General features: G+C 39.7%; 1 protein-coding gene across 1 annotated transcript in view; it reads left to right on the forward strand.

Annotated features, from left to right (window-relative positions):
- Positions 1-13,567, forward strand: part of KIF15 (kinesin family member 15) — a 51,687-nt gene extending 38,120 nt beyond the window's left edge. The window contains exons 25-33 of the mRNA XM_074986088.1: positions 1,859-2,005; positions 3,295-3,396; positions 3,680-3,844; positions 4,429-4,538; positions 6,098-6,170; positions 6,760-6,797; positions 10,373-10,538; positions 11,507-11,638; positions 11,965-13,567. Of these exons, the coding sequence (XP_074842189.1) occupies positions 1,859-2,005; positions 3,295-3,396; positions 3,680-3,844; positions 4,429-4,538; positions 6,098-6,170; positions 6,760-6,797; positions 10,373-10,538; positions 11,507-11,638; positions 11,965-12,039 (1,008 nt within the window). The 3' untranslated portion in view covers positions 12,040-13,567. The remainder of the gene's footprint in view (positions 1-1,858; positions 2,006-3,294; positions 3,397-3,679; positions 3,845-4,428; positions 4,539-6,097; positions 6,171-6,759; positions 6,798-10,372; positions 10,539-11,506; positions 11,639-11,964) is intronic.
- Positions 13,568-15,646: the final 2,079 nt, after the last annotated feature.

Genomic DNA, 15,646 nt, shown 5'->3' on the forward strand with positions numbered 1-15,646 from the left:
AGGGTACAATACCTAGAGCTGGGGGAGCTGCCCCGTCCTGTAGGACAAATGTGTGGAATGCTCATTGTGCAAACCCCTCCCCTCTCCTCGGCATCCAGCTGACAGCCCACCTAGTTAGTCTTCTGTTATATCTACAGTCTGAGATAAATTTGAATTCATTAATAATCAATTTTGTAATGCTGGAATTTATAAATTTGAATTTGACCATCCTCACCTCCCACGTGCTCCTCACAAAGTCGACTTATTGCTGCCCAACTCAATTGTCACACATTAACTGTTGCAGCAGTGCATTGTGGAAACCTATCCCACAGTTCTCTGATTTCCATAGCACTCTGGGTATGTTCACTGTTGTTTGACGACATCTTCCCATGTTGCATTGCCCTTAGTCCCCTCTTCCTTCCAGTCGAAGGAAGGCAAAGTAGGGCATCAACAAAGGTGGCAAAGTGAACAAATCTCTTTTTTCTGTAACTGAATTATTGAGGATTTCATAAAAATCAGCAAGTGTGTGTCTTCTCAACTGGCCATCCACTGATTGCGCCCCCTCCCATGATTGCATGTGATCCCTGAAAATAACACAGGGACAATGAAAAGCATGAAGAAAGAATTGGCAATAAAAAGAGAGTTGCTGAGGGGAGGATATTTGGCTTCCCAGTTCATTATACAGCTTCTGTGCGCAGTCTGTATTCTCAGCTGGCCCTCCACCCACTCTTCCCTGTGTGAAGGGGTGCAAAGCTAGAAGAAAGAGGATAGAAAAGGCTAGGAAAAAAGATTTTTGTCTTCCCGCTTCACAATGTAGAAATTGCCAACACGGGGGATGGCAGCAACACCCTGAAAATCTTAGCCGCTGGGGAAGACTTCCCCGTGGTGGCAGCTAGCCCCCCAGCTCCTTGCTGGGGCAGAAGAGGGGGTGGGTTCAGTTGAAGCAGCCCTTCCATCTGGCAGCAAGACCCCGAAAATCTTAGCAGCCAGGGGAGACCTCCCTGCCCCTCCCCCACCCCTCTGGTGGCGGAAAGACCCTGTAAATATTTTTGGTGGGAGGCTAGTCAAAGTAGTCCCCCTGTGCAGCAGAAAGGCTATGAAAATCTTAGCTGCCGGGGGAGACTTCTCCCTGCTGGCTGCAAGCACCCTTAACATTTTCCTGCCCTTGGTGCCCTAATCACTTGCAAGCCAGGACATGGTGCTGCCTGGCAGCGTGGTCAGCACTAAACAGCAGGCAGGTCCTTTTACTTCAGTTCTGACTTCATTTAAACAAAAAGGCCATGTCTACACTGGCACGAAACTTCGAAATGGCGATACCATTTTGAAGATTATTAATGAGGTGCTGAAATGCATATTCAGCACCTCATTAGCATGCCGCTGGTCGTGGCTCTTCGAAATTGCCATGTTTTTCTCCTGCACAGCTCGTCCAGATGCGGGTCCTTTTCGAAAAGACCCCGCCAACTTCAAAATCCCCTTATTCCTATCAGCTGATTTCTACATTTTACATTTACTTTGAAATCCCCTTATTTCTTACAGGAATAAGGGGATTTTGAAGTTGGCAGGGTCCTTTTGTAAAGGACCCCTGTCTGGATGAGCCACATGGGAGTGAAATGAAGCAATTTTCAAGAGCCGTGGCCAGTGGCATGCTAATGAGGTGCTGAATATGCATTTCAGCTCCTCATTGGTAATCTTCAAAATGGCCATTTGCATGATCATTTTGAAGTTTTGTGCCAGTGTAGATGTGGCCAAAAAGTCATTAAAGGGGGTCCTTTTCAATTAATAAACTAGAGCTGTGCACTGCTTTATTCCTGCAAAACAGGTATTTTACCACTAGTTATTTCATTGTTTCTACATTTGTTTTTCCATTTCAATAAAACAGACAGAACTCCTGTATGAAGACCTGAACCATACCACCGAGCAGCTAAGCAAGTTAACAGAGGCTTCTAAAAAACATGCTATATTGCTTCAGTGTGCACAGGAAGATTTAATAAAGAGGGAAGCTTTAATTCAGGAACTTAAACAACAGGTAAAATGTAGAAATTTCCACCTAAAGAGTCTATTTACTACCTACAAGCACCCTCCTAAGTGGCTGTTTTTTGCTCATATATTTCTCACTACATTAGAAAGTGATAATTCTAAGTATTTTGAAGAAAGGCCTGGATAAGCTTTACAACCATGCAAATGGGAGTCCTAAGCCACCACAAATGTTAATTCTGAAGGTTTTGATTTTTACATGAGTGGAAATAGACAAAGCAACCTGAGGCCTGAGCTATGCAAAATAGGGTTTTCTTTTTCCTCCTAATTAATCATAGCTGGAAGTTTGTGGATAGTGTCATGAGAGTAAGTGAGCTGTCTTAAATGATACAAAGTAAGCAGGTGATTTGAAATCAACCCTAATATCTTTTTGGAGCACAAATATGCATTTCCTTTAGGGTACATCTACACTGCACGCTCCTTACAGCACTGTGTAGAGTACATACACTTCACACTTCCCTAGTGAGGCACAGCTTAGGTGAGTAAAGAGATGCAGGAGCGTTCTGCATATTTATTTTATACGGTTGTCCATATGTCCATGTAGTGCTTCCCCATCTACACTACAGTGTTCTGCTGGAGTCTTTGCCTCCCTCAGGGTAAGACTGGCAACAGAGATTAAGGCCAGGTCTACTCTAGGGAACAAAGTCAAACTAAGATATGAAACTCCAGCTATGTGAGTAGCGTAGCTGCAGTCAACATACCTTATTTTGAATTTCCACAACATCCCCACTGTGGCAAGGAGGGGGAGGGGTCAATTGGAGAAACTTGCTGGTCTCGCTACAGTAGAGTACCAGAGTCGATGGGAGTGCAATCAGCAGTTGATTTAGCAAGACCCGCTAAATCAACCCTGGGGAGATGGCTCTCCGCAAGGTCAATCTCCCGGTAAGTGGAGACAAGGCTTAAGGTTCTGGCAGGAGGATGCAGTAGGGGAAGGCTCTGGAAGCTCTTCATTGTCAGAGTATTTCCCCACTGCGTTCCCCACCAGAACCTTCCACTGCCAGATATATAACTGCACACTAAACCCTGACTTTCATTGTGTCATGTACATATCCTATACTATTTGCTTGGAGATGAACAAGAACAAGACCATATAGGTAAATTTGGAAATACTGGTATGACGATAAACCGTAGCGTGAAATCTAAAATATTTAAGCACTCAGGAAATATATATATATAACAAAACTTGCATGCTTACAAACTATGAGTGTTTGCTTTAATTCCATCAAAATTTTATGAACTTCAAGTACCAACTAAATTTTAATTGATTGGGCTTTATAATAGCTGGATCAAAAAACAGAAGAACTGGAGAAGAGGAAGAATGACTATGAACTGAAAATCCAACAATTAGACTGTTTTGTGGACTCTGCGATAATGCTGCCACAGGTAGAGTGTTTCATTGTGATGAGATATGATAGCTTACCTCACTGAAGAAGAAAAAGCAATATATGTGTGTTATATGTGTGTGGAAAAACATGTTCAGACTGGTTAAAAAATATTTTTGAAGAGTTGTATAGTCTGTGAGATCGTAGTACGGTTTTGTAAGGTGAACTACATTATTGATGTTTGTTTCCTACTTCTACAGCATTAACCAGTAAAATCTTTTAATGTATATTTATGCAGTAGAGGGAAGATGCCCCGTCTCAGTATAACTGTTTTTACTTGTCAGAGTCCGAAAACTCCCCCCAATTGTACTGTGAACCTGGCAAAATTCCTGGAAACTCAGGAGCAGGAAATAGCAGACCGGAGAGCTTCTGCAATCACTCTGGAGCATCTTGTCTCTGAGTTAAATGAAGAAAGAACAGCAAAAAATGATGAAATCCTGAGGCTAAAGGTAATATGAAGTAAACAGAAAAGGTAGACTTTATAGTAAGTTAGTCTGTATGTTTCATGTTATCTTAGTGGATTGGTGTTTGATATTCTGCATCACCATGCAGAAAGCCTACTCTTGATCTTGTTTCCTGAACTGGTAGCATTCTACAAGAGCAGAGCAATCAGGTGATTGATACAAAATGTTATCTTTTTCACTTTTAGCAACAGAGATTGCAACACACCAGCAATAGTGTCTTTCTGTAAAATAAGTTTTGTTCACACTTCATTGGTATGGGATCCATGGGCGTAGCTGGGCTTCTACATTTGGGGCGGCAACTCCAGTCAGGACAACGGGCCTGCATGTGGAGTGGAGCAGGGGGAATTGCATGTTGGAGGCTTGCTGTTTGGAGTGGTGTGTGTGGTGCCTGCTGCCTCCCGCCACATTTGGCACATGACAGGATCTTGACAGAGAATTTCTTGTATATTCCCTTAAACAGTTTCAGAATATTACTTTATTATGTACTTTACTGGAAAGTGTTCACTTGGAAACAAAAACAAGAACTGTGGTTTAGTCTCCAAATAACATGTTTTACTGGCATGGTTTAGGGACAGTTATGTGAACTGGAAAACCTGCATCTGGAAATGCAGATATTAGTGGAGAATAATTGGAACCTACAGAGTCAGATTGAAGAGTATCAGAGAGAAAGCAGACACAGGTAAACAGCTGTCTTAGTACGCAAGTGATTATGTGAATTGTATTTATCTTTACTACAAATATATTACACATACTGTATCAGAAGTAGTTAAACTAAGGTGACTCAATGAAACTTATATTTATGGAAATACTTTAGTGGCCAGTGAATTGCATTACCTTTTGAAATTACAAATTATTTCAATACTATAATTACGATATAAAAGAAATAGGCCAATAATGCCCACTTATTCACACAACTTTTAATTGGGAAAAATTGTAAAATATATACACTGTTCACACTGAGGAAGATAAAGTGAAATGCTGTTTCAGTTAAATCATTTGGAGTTTTGCCATTGACTTAAATGGAGTCAGGATTCCACATTTTGAGGGTAAGAAACATAACTTTCTATAATTTGTGAAAAATTGAAAGATGACTTATGAAAAGTGTTCAAACTGGTGTGTAAATCACTTAAGGAAAAACTTAATGTAATAAAGGACAAGTCAGACACAAAGGTGTGGCACCTTATGGGATGTAAGGTAGGACGTGAATCTGCCTTTCCATTAGAAAGCAATGTCTTTAAGAATTTTAGATTTTCACATAAACTAGAACATGATTAAGTTGGCAAAGTCAAGAACCTAAAAGTTGGGAAATCCCAGCATTTGTCAATGCATTATGTAGCATGTAATGGTCAAACCTCAGCTCCCATTGACTTTGATTGAAGCTGCAAGCATTCAGTAATTCAAAATCAGATTCCAAGGTCTAAAATCAGACACCTCATAAATAAAGAGTATATAATAAGAAACTTCAGAAGACATCAGTAACTTGACTGGCATCACCCAAGGAGTCAGGGTGATGTGGCAGGGATGCAATTGAGATTTCAGAGCAAGATTTAATTGCCTTCCCAATGAGACAACCCTTCCTCTTCCTACATGCACCTTCCAGTTTCTGCAGTTTGAGCAATAGGCCTTGCTACCAACAAAGCCTACAGTATACATAAAAGGCTTCTCACGTACTTTTCTAAAATATTAAAAATAATCACTAAACTTGTTTTTAAAAGTGACCCATGAAAGGGAAATACACTTACTCTTTTGCTTTCTGATCGTTTGTTTTCTTCCATGTCTTGTGTGTTTGTTATTGCCAAGACTGGAAACTTTCTGCATAAAAATCATTTCCTCTTAACTGAGCAAGACCATTGAGTTCGCTTAGGAGAGAATTGTTTTCTACAATCCATATGCAACATGAAGCTTGTGTCAGCTAAAAATGTTTTCTTTAAACCCTAAGGTTTACCATGAAGCTTTATGTTAGACACTTTTGTTCTTAAACTAACACCAAATGAAACTATTTTTGATTAAAATGTTGGCTTCTCTGCACATGGCAAAAGTATCATTGTGGTTGTGGGTGCTTTTGTAACTAAAGCTCTTAAATATATAGAAGTTTAAACTTCTTCCAGAATATTGTCTGACACATGGTAATCAGAGTCTCCATAAGTATTAGTAGGCTTTTTTGGTGTAGTTCTTGTGCTTATAAATGGTTCCCTTTGCACATAAGAGAGATGAATTCTCATTCTTGGACTCCTACAGTGGTCACAAGCACTCTGACATTCAGCAGCTAAAAGAGAGAGAGAAGGAAATTGCTGAAGAGAGACTAGCAAAGGTATTATATTTTATATAATTGGTTATGTTGCTGGTCATATTTTGTTCTGTTTCATATCAGTGCAAAATGTATAATACTAGTGAATTCTAAACAATACTGAGCCTGATTCTAAACTATCACTGCTTTTTAACCCTCTGTCTTGGTTGGAGTCAAACAGTAATGATAAGTTACAGCAGAGTAAGAGCAGAATGACACTTGGTGAGCTTGATTCGTTTTCACTCTGTTATGGAGTTGCAGCTTGTATCACTTTCCTCTCCTGAAGTTTCTGCTGTAAGAAAGCAACATTGTTTTGGTGAATTCTGCTCATGCCATGTGCTGTATAAGTCCTGGCTGCCTGCTTTCTAGCCAGCAAAGCCCACTCTTACAGCTTCACTGGCTGATTGTGGGTCATCCAGTCGAGGAATTATGTGCACGTAACAAGAACATTATTTCTTCTTGTTCAGCTATGAATGTTAGTAATATTAGCCATGGTAGCGTTACAGGATAGTTTCACTGTCAGAAAAGACTAAGAAACTTGCTATTAATAATTAGTTGTATATAAATGCTGCTATAATGTCTAAATTTTTCTGATGTAACACTTTTTTTTCAGAATAAAGCAATGGAAGAAATACTGAAAATTAGAACAGAGTAAGTCAAATATTTTTCATCAGCCTGAAAAACTGGATCATAAAATCTTTTAAATATTGCAAATAATTTACTTATATCTAAAAGACACTATTTTCCACTAACATTGAAGATCTGAACATAAAAGCTTAACCCCAGATATCCTGTTTCTTTCAAAATTTTCAATTAACATTTTTCATCATTAGGTGGCAGTAGCAGTTTCTACATTTGAGACAAAGCTACTAAGTGCTCTGAAATATGCACAAGGTTCTTTTAAGTACCTGTCAGATTCCACTGTAGGGTGGGTGGGTGGGTGTGTGTGTGTCATACACATGCACTCAGAATATCTTGCATAGTCATGTTGGTTGGCACCATGCATATACCCTATGTCTCCTCATGTCCCATGCAGTGGCATAAAGGGCAGGGCGGCCTCAACGCTGCCTCCATTTCCTTACCCACCTGTGACAGTAAGGGGAAACCCCAACTGTGTCCAATTCCCTCAGGCTTTTGCCAAAGCTCCAAACTTACGTAAGAAAAGAGACTCATCTTGTTTTCCTTTTCATGTTCTTAATGTTCCAAAAAACAAAACCAATTGAAGAAATGACAACACCCCCCCCCCCGTGCACCAGGGTAAAGTTGCACAGTTATTTAATATGGTGGACTCTAAGCCCTCTGTGCAGTGGTCTGATGCCTGGATGTATGGATACAATAGATGTGTCGTCTTTGTCAGGGAAGCTTACTTCTCTAAAAATGCTGCATCTCCTTCTATACGTGGAACTCCAGAGATGTGAAGCTCAAACTGCATCTCTTGGAGCAATCCGTTAAGATAGCCATAGGCCGTGGAAAAGGAAGTGGGGAGAGTTCTGCCTTGTGCTGACACTGAGCCCCCTTAACGCACTGATTCCACGCTGGCTGATGATCCACTCCTGACTAGTTTGCTGCTGAAGATCCATTCTTACCTTTCTTCTGGCACCATCTTCATGCTTCTGTGACTGATGGCAGTGCTGCTCTCAGAGGAGCTGTTCTCCGTCCTTAAAGTCTCCTGTTTCCTGACTCTACCAGAAAGATTGTAACAACGCTGTAGAGTATATCTGAGGGACACTCAGTCCTGTGGGCTGTATAACACTGCCAGAGGGTAGGCCATGCACTGTGGCGCTTCTGGTCATAAATGGGATCCACTCCCCAACAGTTCTGCAGTTGTGGCCTATCACACTTCTTCATGAGGAGAGGATATTGATCCCCCTTAGCATAACTAGCTAGAGCCCCCTCACCAGAATCAGAGGGATAACTGGGAAATCTGGCAGGACAGGCTGAAAAATGCTCCAGTTTCCTTCCCCACCCAAAAAAAACCAAATAACTAATGGCTACTTTATGCCTTCCCAGTCCCACCAATCCCTACAGTGATTGCCAAAGCCAGGTGAGATCGAACCAAACTCATGTTCATAGCTCTCTACAGGTGGAGGCAGCCCTGGTTGATGGACTTCCTACATGTCAGCACAGCTTCCAATCAGGCTTCCCAAGTGTCTACCCTTGTCATTGAATCAGGAACAAGTATGGCATCCAGGCCTGGTGACACTAAAGCTGATTGGCTGAGTACCTTGGGAAGTGTCTGTTCTTCACTTGTTCAGAAGGTTCTATCTTGAAACAGTCCACAAGGAAGACTCACTCCTTCAAGTGGAAGAGATTTTCTGTATGTAACTCCCAGCATGGCGTATCATCATGGTGCCTGAGATTCTGGATTATTTGCTGCATTGGAACCATTCCAGACTCTCCTTCAATTTGATCAACTAGTGGCAGTATCACTGTATCAGCTTCTGATATAATATCTTCAATCTTTTCCTATCAAAGGTATTGACATTTCTGAAGGGCTTTAGGCACACTTACCCACCAGTAAAAAAGTATGGCCCAGCATAAAACTGCAGGTCCTCCTAAAACCGATAAACCCTCCCACCATCTAACCCTTAAAGTAGATTTTCTGATGGCCACCATTGCGTGAGCTTCAGTGTGTCAAAGCAGAAATGGCGGGACTGGGAGGGAAGTAACCTTCCAAACAGAGTAAGTCAATCTTAAACCATGCACCACTGTCATGTTTTTATCAATATTTGCAAAGAATTTTTTAAAATTTGTTTGCTATTGTATATAAAGATGATGTAAAAGTCTATAATTTGAAAGAGATTTTTTTCTAATTGGCTCTTTTAACTTTGGAAATATGAAGAATATCAAATCTGGAATTCCCTGGCTTTGATAGAGGATTTTTTGGATCAGTGAGTGTCTGAGGGTGTGTTTCAAGCATTTGCACCTTATAACTGAAGACAAATGTTGACTTCTAGGTATTAAAAACTATTCAGACTAATTTCTCATCTCTAATACTCAGCTTTTAATATCTTTTGTAGTGTCTTATTTTGCTAATGCTCTGGTCAAAAAGTTTTCTAGAATTAAAAAAAAAACCCAAATTACTAATGTAAACAGTAAAGTAGGGTGGTAAGCAGAATCATCTTTTTCCAGCAAAACTTAAAAGTTGCCTATATTGCATCATAAAAATGCAATAAGGTACAAGACGCTGTCTTTTTTCCCATATTTCTCATCTTCGCATGTTTTATCGTTTAAGCGAAGAACATGTCGGACAAAAGTTAGAAAAGATATTTTCTCTCTCTTCTCACCTTCAGCCTTTTGTTTCTCCTCTCTAATATGGAAACAGGAACTGCTTTCTGCAACACTGCTGGATCAATCTCTCAGACTTCTGGGGAGGGAAAATGGAGGTGAAACATTTTTAAGTATATGTCAAACATTAGTGGGTTCACAAGTGTATATTCATTAACAGTTGAAATACTAGTAATTTATATGCTTTAAGAGCTTAAACTTCAGAAACTGCCAGGGCGAGAAATGCTTGGGCAGAGCAAAATGTTTTGTAAGCACTGCCTGCTTTCTGGTCTTGTGATCAAGAAAAATAATGTTCATTAGTAAGCAATCACATATAGCTGTAATATGATCTTAATTCAAGAGAATCTCAGTTCACATTCTGAATGCTGAGATTTTGTGGGTGTAATGTACTCTAGGGAGTTCTTGTAGGCTGGGATTCCATTTCCAATGTCACTGGATTAGTTGATGGTGTTGGAAATTTAATCCTGAAGTGGAGTACTCTGGCCTTGTATTGAATCCCAAGTGAAGGACACGAGGGGTATATCTACAATTAGAAGTTACATCTGGCCCGTGGAGCTGACTTTGGCTCCTAGAGCTCAGGGCAAGGGCCTGTTTTATGCAATTTGCATGTTCAGGCTCAAGCCGCAATCTGACCTCTGGGCCCCTCCCACCTTGCAGGGTCCGAGAGAATGCATACCATACTGAGTCTGTCCACCACAATTAAACACACCTTTCCATGAGTCCGCGTCAGCTGGAACAGGCTAAACATGAGTTTTTAATTGCAGTGTAGACATACCCTTAAAAGATTGGGCAGTTGAAGATGATGGTTATGAACCAGTGTTAAACACATACCAGGGTACATATGCTAAAAGGACCTTTTAATAAAAGAATGTGATGGTATATGGAGGAGTGATATGAATGATTTAATGTGAATAATTTGAAGTGGTTTTTATCTGCAGATTAGAAGAGACCAAAATTGCCCTTAAGAATACAGTGTGTGCCAATCTTGAAATGACTATGGAAATAAAACGAACAAGAGCTTTGGAGTCAAAAACATTCCAGGAAAAAGAAGAAATGAGATCAAAACTGGAAGAAACTTATGAGGAGAGAGATAAAATTGCAAAGGTTATAAACAACATGTGATTCTTTAACTAACTGTATCTGCTAGAACATCACTGACTGGGAGACAAAACAACGATAGTCAATACTGTGAATTTATCAGCAAATGAGGAATCAGACTGGCTCCCAAAATTTAGCTTTTTATTTATAGATTATTTCTATTTCAACAGTATTTCATAGCGTAGTAAACAAATGCCAAGAGGAGTTCTGTGCAGAGTTGTGATATGAAATTGCAGGTCAGACAACTATACTTTCTAGACAACTAGAAATCTAGTTGAATAGCCTGTGTGAGAGTATGGGCTTGTCTATACTTATTACTGGGTCAATGTCCTGGCAGTCAGTCTTCAGGGGTTTGATTTAGTGTACCTCAGAGGGCCATGCTAAATCGAATGCTCAGAGTACAGATGTAGATCTGGTACTCCTTGCAAATGCAAAGGAAGTATACAGGAGAGTTTCTTCCATCAACCTTCCACTGTGGGGATGGTACAGAAAATTGATGCAAGGTATGTCAACTTCAGCTGTGCAATTCCCGTGGCATTGCGTATCTTGCATTGATTGATTGTTTCCCTAGTGTAGACCTGGTCTTATAAGTATGTATCAATTGGTAGTTGGATCTACAAATACGCAATGTGCTACAACAGACTTAAACATGGTAGAACCGTAAGTTTCGAACTCATCAGTCAACCTCATTTGGAAATGGAAGTCCGCAGACAGAGAACAAGAAAATACAGCACATTACTTTGTTAAAAGTAAACTACTAAAAAAGGAAAGCAGCATTTTTCTTCTGCATAATGAAGTTTCAGAGCTGTATTTAAGTCAATGTCCAGTTGTCAGCTTTTGAAAGAACAACCATACTGTTTCTTTCAGATCTATGGGGGGGTAACTAAAAACAAAAAACAAACTTATTTTAAATTAAAAATAAAAAAACACATCTAATAAACACCTGCAGTTTTATTTAATTTATTTTATTACAGGAAATGGGATTGCTAAGGAAGCATGTAGAATGTCTTGCTGAGGAAAATGGGAAGTTAGTAGGTCACCAAAACCTAAACCAGAAGATTCAGTATCTTGTGAAACTGAAGAAGGATTATGCCAAACTTACTGAGGTAATGTGTATGCTAATCTCTCGGACACAAGTAAATTACCTGAGGTAGAACAGAAGGCTGAAGCTTGCTCACCAGAGTGGAGTTCTCATTCCTCTATTTAAGTAAACCTGGCATCCTGCAATTCCATGCAACGTTTGATTCATAGCCAGTTGGTTACATCATCAGTCTGAGAACTGTTTAGTTTTCTTAACTACTCCTGTAGTTATGAGACATTAACAAGTAGTACATCTTGCAAAAAATTAATAGTCACATTTAGGTGACTTATCAGAATAAGTATAATGTCTTGAGACAGCGTTTCTCTGAGTATGCTATTTATCTCTTTACAGGAGGTTGAAAAACTTCGTGTTGAAAATGCCTTTTTGAAAGAAATTAAAAAATCAGATTCATGTCAAGAATCTTGATCCGCCACAACAACAAATAAAATTGCAAAACTGGTCATTTAAAAATGTTGATAGACTTTTTAAAAAGAGTTCTAAAAGTAAAGCTTGTCCATCATCACTGTTAACTTCAGGGCTTCATCAGATGTACTCAAGGATAATTAGTTGTTTCAGTCAGTGAAATGTGCCAGGTGGTGGTTTTACTTGGAACAGTCTGCTTGAGCTCATATGGCAGGTTTTCAAACGCCTACCTTCTGAAGTTGTTCTGTAACTTTAAAGGTGCTGCAGGACTTTCCTTGCAAACTTGTGCTTGTACATGAAAAGTAATTTTGATTGGAACATACTCTTTCTTATTTCCTTTTCCACTTCAATTTGGATTCATACTTTTTTGAACATTATGGGGTTTTCATGCAATCTCAATTTGTAGAAAAGTGCACACTCAACTTGCTTCTAAATTTCTGCCTGTTTTTCTTTGTCCAAATGTTTATACAGGAATGATAAAATTTACTTGTCAAGTTGTGAACTGATTCAGATTAGTTTATTATTCAACAATATATTTTTAAGTCTTTTTTTTAAATAAAGCAAGAATGTCAAATAGTGAATTGATTTGTGAATAGTATTGTGACTATTTGGAATCTTGTGGCATATTCGCTTCCTTTCCTTTGTTCCACTTTTTTTGAAACTCAATCTCAAACTTTTCTTTCCACTGAATAATCTTGAAACAGGGACTTCTGTAGTGACAAGAATCCATTCTACACTAGTATGGAAAATAGCTTTATTGGCTAATTTGTTTAAGTGCTGTATAACTGATAATTCTATCAAAGTCTGTCCTGTACCAACAGATTTAAATGTACGCAACATGATGTAAGAATAGAGTAGAACCTCGTTAATTGCCCATACCACTTGGAGAAGTGATGCAAATGGCCATGATATTCACATTATCAAAAAAAAGCCAAATTATTGATAATGCATCACTATATTGGACAAATGTGTTAGTTGAATTTTGGCTAATTGATAGTGTCTGTAAATATTATGTAATGTTTTGTATAAGTAATGAAATCTGAAAAATTCAGTTCCTTACTACAGCATGTTACTATTAATATTTGAGAAGGGAGACCATTTTTGTCTAGCATATGAAGTTCAGTGAGATTCCACTGTAATTATAAGGCTAAAGGCAAGGATGTTTCCTCAGTTTAGCTATAAATTAAAATATTTTAAATTCAGATATTCTATATGAAATGTAACCTAATACTTCAGGCTATTTTTATTGGAAGTTTTTGAGAAGAGGAGAGAAGGGCAATCAAACCTTTAATATTGGACCTCCAAAAACTGATTGTGTTCATTTGTCCTATTTAAATCGGGAAATTCATTTTTTTCCAGAGATGACCTCAACTCTTGCTTCTTTATCTGCAGTAATGCTTCCCACTTGATAGCAGCGAGGTAGGGTAGGTCAAATGCATTTGATAGCTTGTCTGAGCTATTGCAGAATGTGTAATACCATTAGGGAACAACCAACAAGTATGGCAGCTATGGTAATACAACTTGCACACATTTTTTTCCCTGTGACATATGTTTATAATATGATAGTGTTCTGGAATCGTGTAATCTTTTAAATAAAGATTTTTGTATAGAAATAATTGTTTTGTGTTTTCTATGCAGTAAGCTCTTTTGGACTTGAGCATACTTAGCAATACGTCCACAAAAGGATTTAGGTGCCTAAGTATCAAGCAGAGAACCTTAAAATCCCAACACAGCTGGCACCTAACCCTGTAGGTGCCTAAAGTCCCTAAGTTTCCACCAGTAAAGTCTCTGTGGTGCTAATGCTTCTGATGGTAGGCTGGTGTGTGCAGACCCTGGTGCTGCTACCTAGTCCTTGCCTAATCCCCAGCAGGATTCATAACTGAGGGGTGCCCCTGCCTGACCTTAGAGCAGGTCTACTGGGTCAGGCCCCCCACAAAATATGTCCTTAAACCCTATGCTCCAGTGTTTAGAGTACTTTCCCAGGATGTGGGAACCCAAGCTCATTCTACCTCTGAGTCAGGGCAAAGATGTGAACCTGGCCATCCTATATGCCTATAACCACTGTGCTAGAGAGAGACCCATAAGTCTACAGATATCTGCTTTATATCCATGGGTATCCACATGGGTGGCTCATTTTTGTTGGAACAGCTGTGGATATGGATAAAAATTTTGTATCTGGAACCCTACAAATGTGTAGCTATCTGGTGGAGTTGGGAGGGCAGACTCCCTTCTCTGGGCCAAGAGGTCTCTATCTGTCAGCAGTCTGTCTGAGCCAGGACCTTCATGGTTTGGTGCCCTGCTCTGTCTCCAGGGTCTGGACCACAAAGCCTCCTGACTTTCTGGTGCCCTGCACTGTCTGAGCTCTGAAACTGACTACTTACCCAGTTGAGTGGTGGCAGCCATGTTGCTAATTCCCCCTGAGCTGTGGCCCTTCAGAGGCATTGTTGGGAAAGGTCATGGCCTCCCAGGCAGACAGCAGGACAGCCACACCCACCCTATATGACCACCAGGATATATAAATTTTCATTAATGAACCCCATGAGTGCATCCAGATTTAGCAGAATGTTTCAAACAGCCCAGAGAGGCTTATGCCATTTCCTCAACTATCAGTAGAGCCCTCAGTGTTTTTAGTAACTTTTCTAAGCATGTGTTTTCATTAAAAGAACCTACTTTTCAGCCTCTGTGCAACTCAGACATCATATTTTCCTCCAACAAAGTATTAGTCACGCCATCCAATTGCTGGAAATCCTAGCAGCACAGTGGCAAAGTCTGTTGGAGCTCTGATTTACTCCAGTGGTAAACCATGAACTTCTGTACTGCAAACTGGTAATGGCCACTGTACAATAGCTTCAGGGTTCACCCAGCTTGTGCCATAACTTCAGTTTACCAAGCAGTGGACAAAGGGACTCCCTCTATTTGCAGAAAACATCTGTTTCCTGCTTTACAACACTGTACACAGTTTGTGCTGGTGTGACCAGAAGATCCAGCATATTAAAGATCTTTAACAATTGGATTTTACTGGGGACAAGTGTGGGTCTTCAGGTATTTAATTCAAAAAATACTGAACTAGTAGTTTAGCTGTAGTTTATAACGAGCTGATAGTGACAACTTCCTTCAAATAGAGCAATAGAGCTGGTTGAAATGTTTTGTCAAAGTAACTGATAGAAAGTGGCTTTTTGCATGGGGGGAAAAAATCATGTTTGATAATACTTGCAAATCTTTTAGTGGAAAAACAGAAAATGAAGCATTTTCTGTAAACATGTTTTCCAAAAGTGAAATGATTTCATTTTCATTAAACACCCTCCCCCACCCAAAAAATGTTCATGGGACCTTTTTAACAAAATTTCTCATGAAGAATAACTGGTATTTTTCTATCCGCCCAATATAAAAGCACGTTACAAACAATGATCATCCACTTCCTTCTACAAGACAAGCCTTTTGGCCATGTGTAAGGCTCCAGCCTAGCAAGGAAGACCACTGAGGCAGACTTCTAGATTTGCTTGAACAGAGAGCCGTGCGAATTTGGAACCTGAATCAATTAGAGCCTAATCACAGACCAGGGCAGAACGCCTGAACCCCTTTTCACAGATGCTCATTGGCTACAGTACAC

The sequence above is a fragment of the Carettochelys insculpta genome, chromosome 2, assembly GCF_033958435.1.
Source record: "Carettochelys insculpta isolate YL-2023 chromosome 2, ASM3395843v1, whole genome shotgun sequence".
Taxonomy (NCBI): Eukaryota; Metazoa; Chordata; order Testudines; family Carettochelyidae; genus Carettochelys; species Carettochelys insculpta.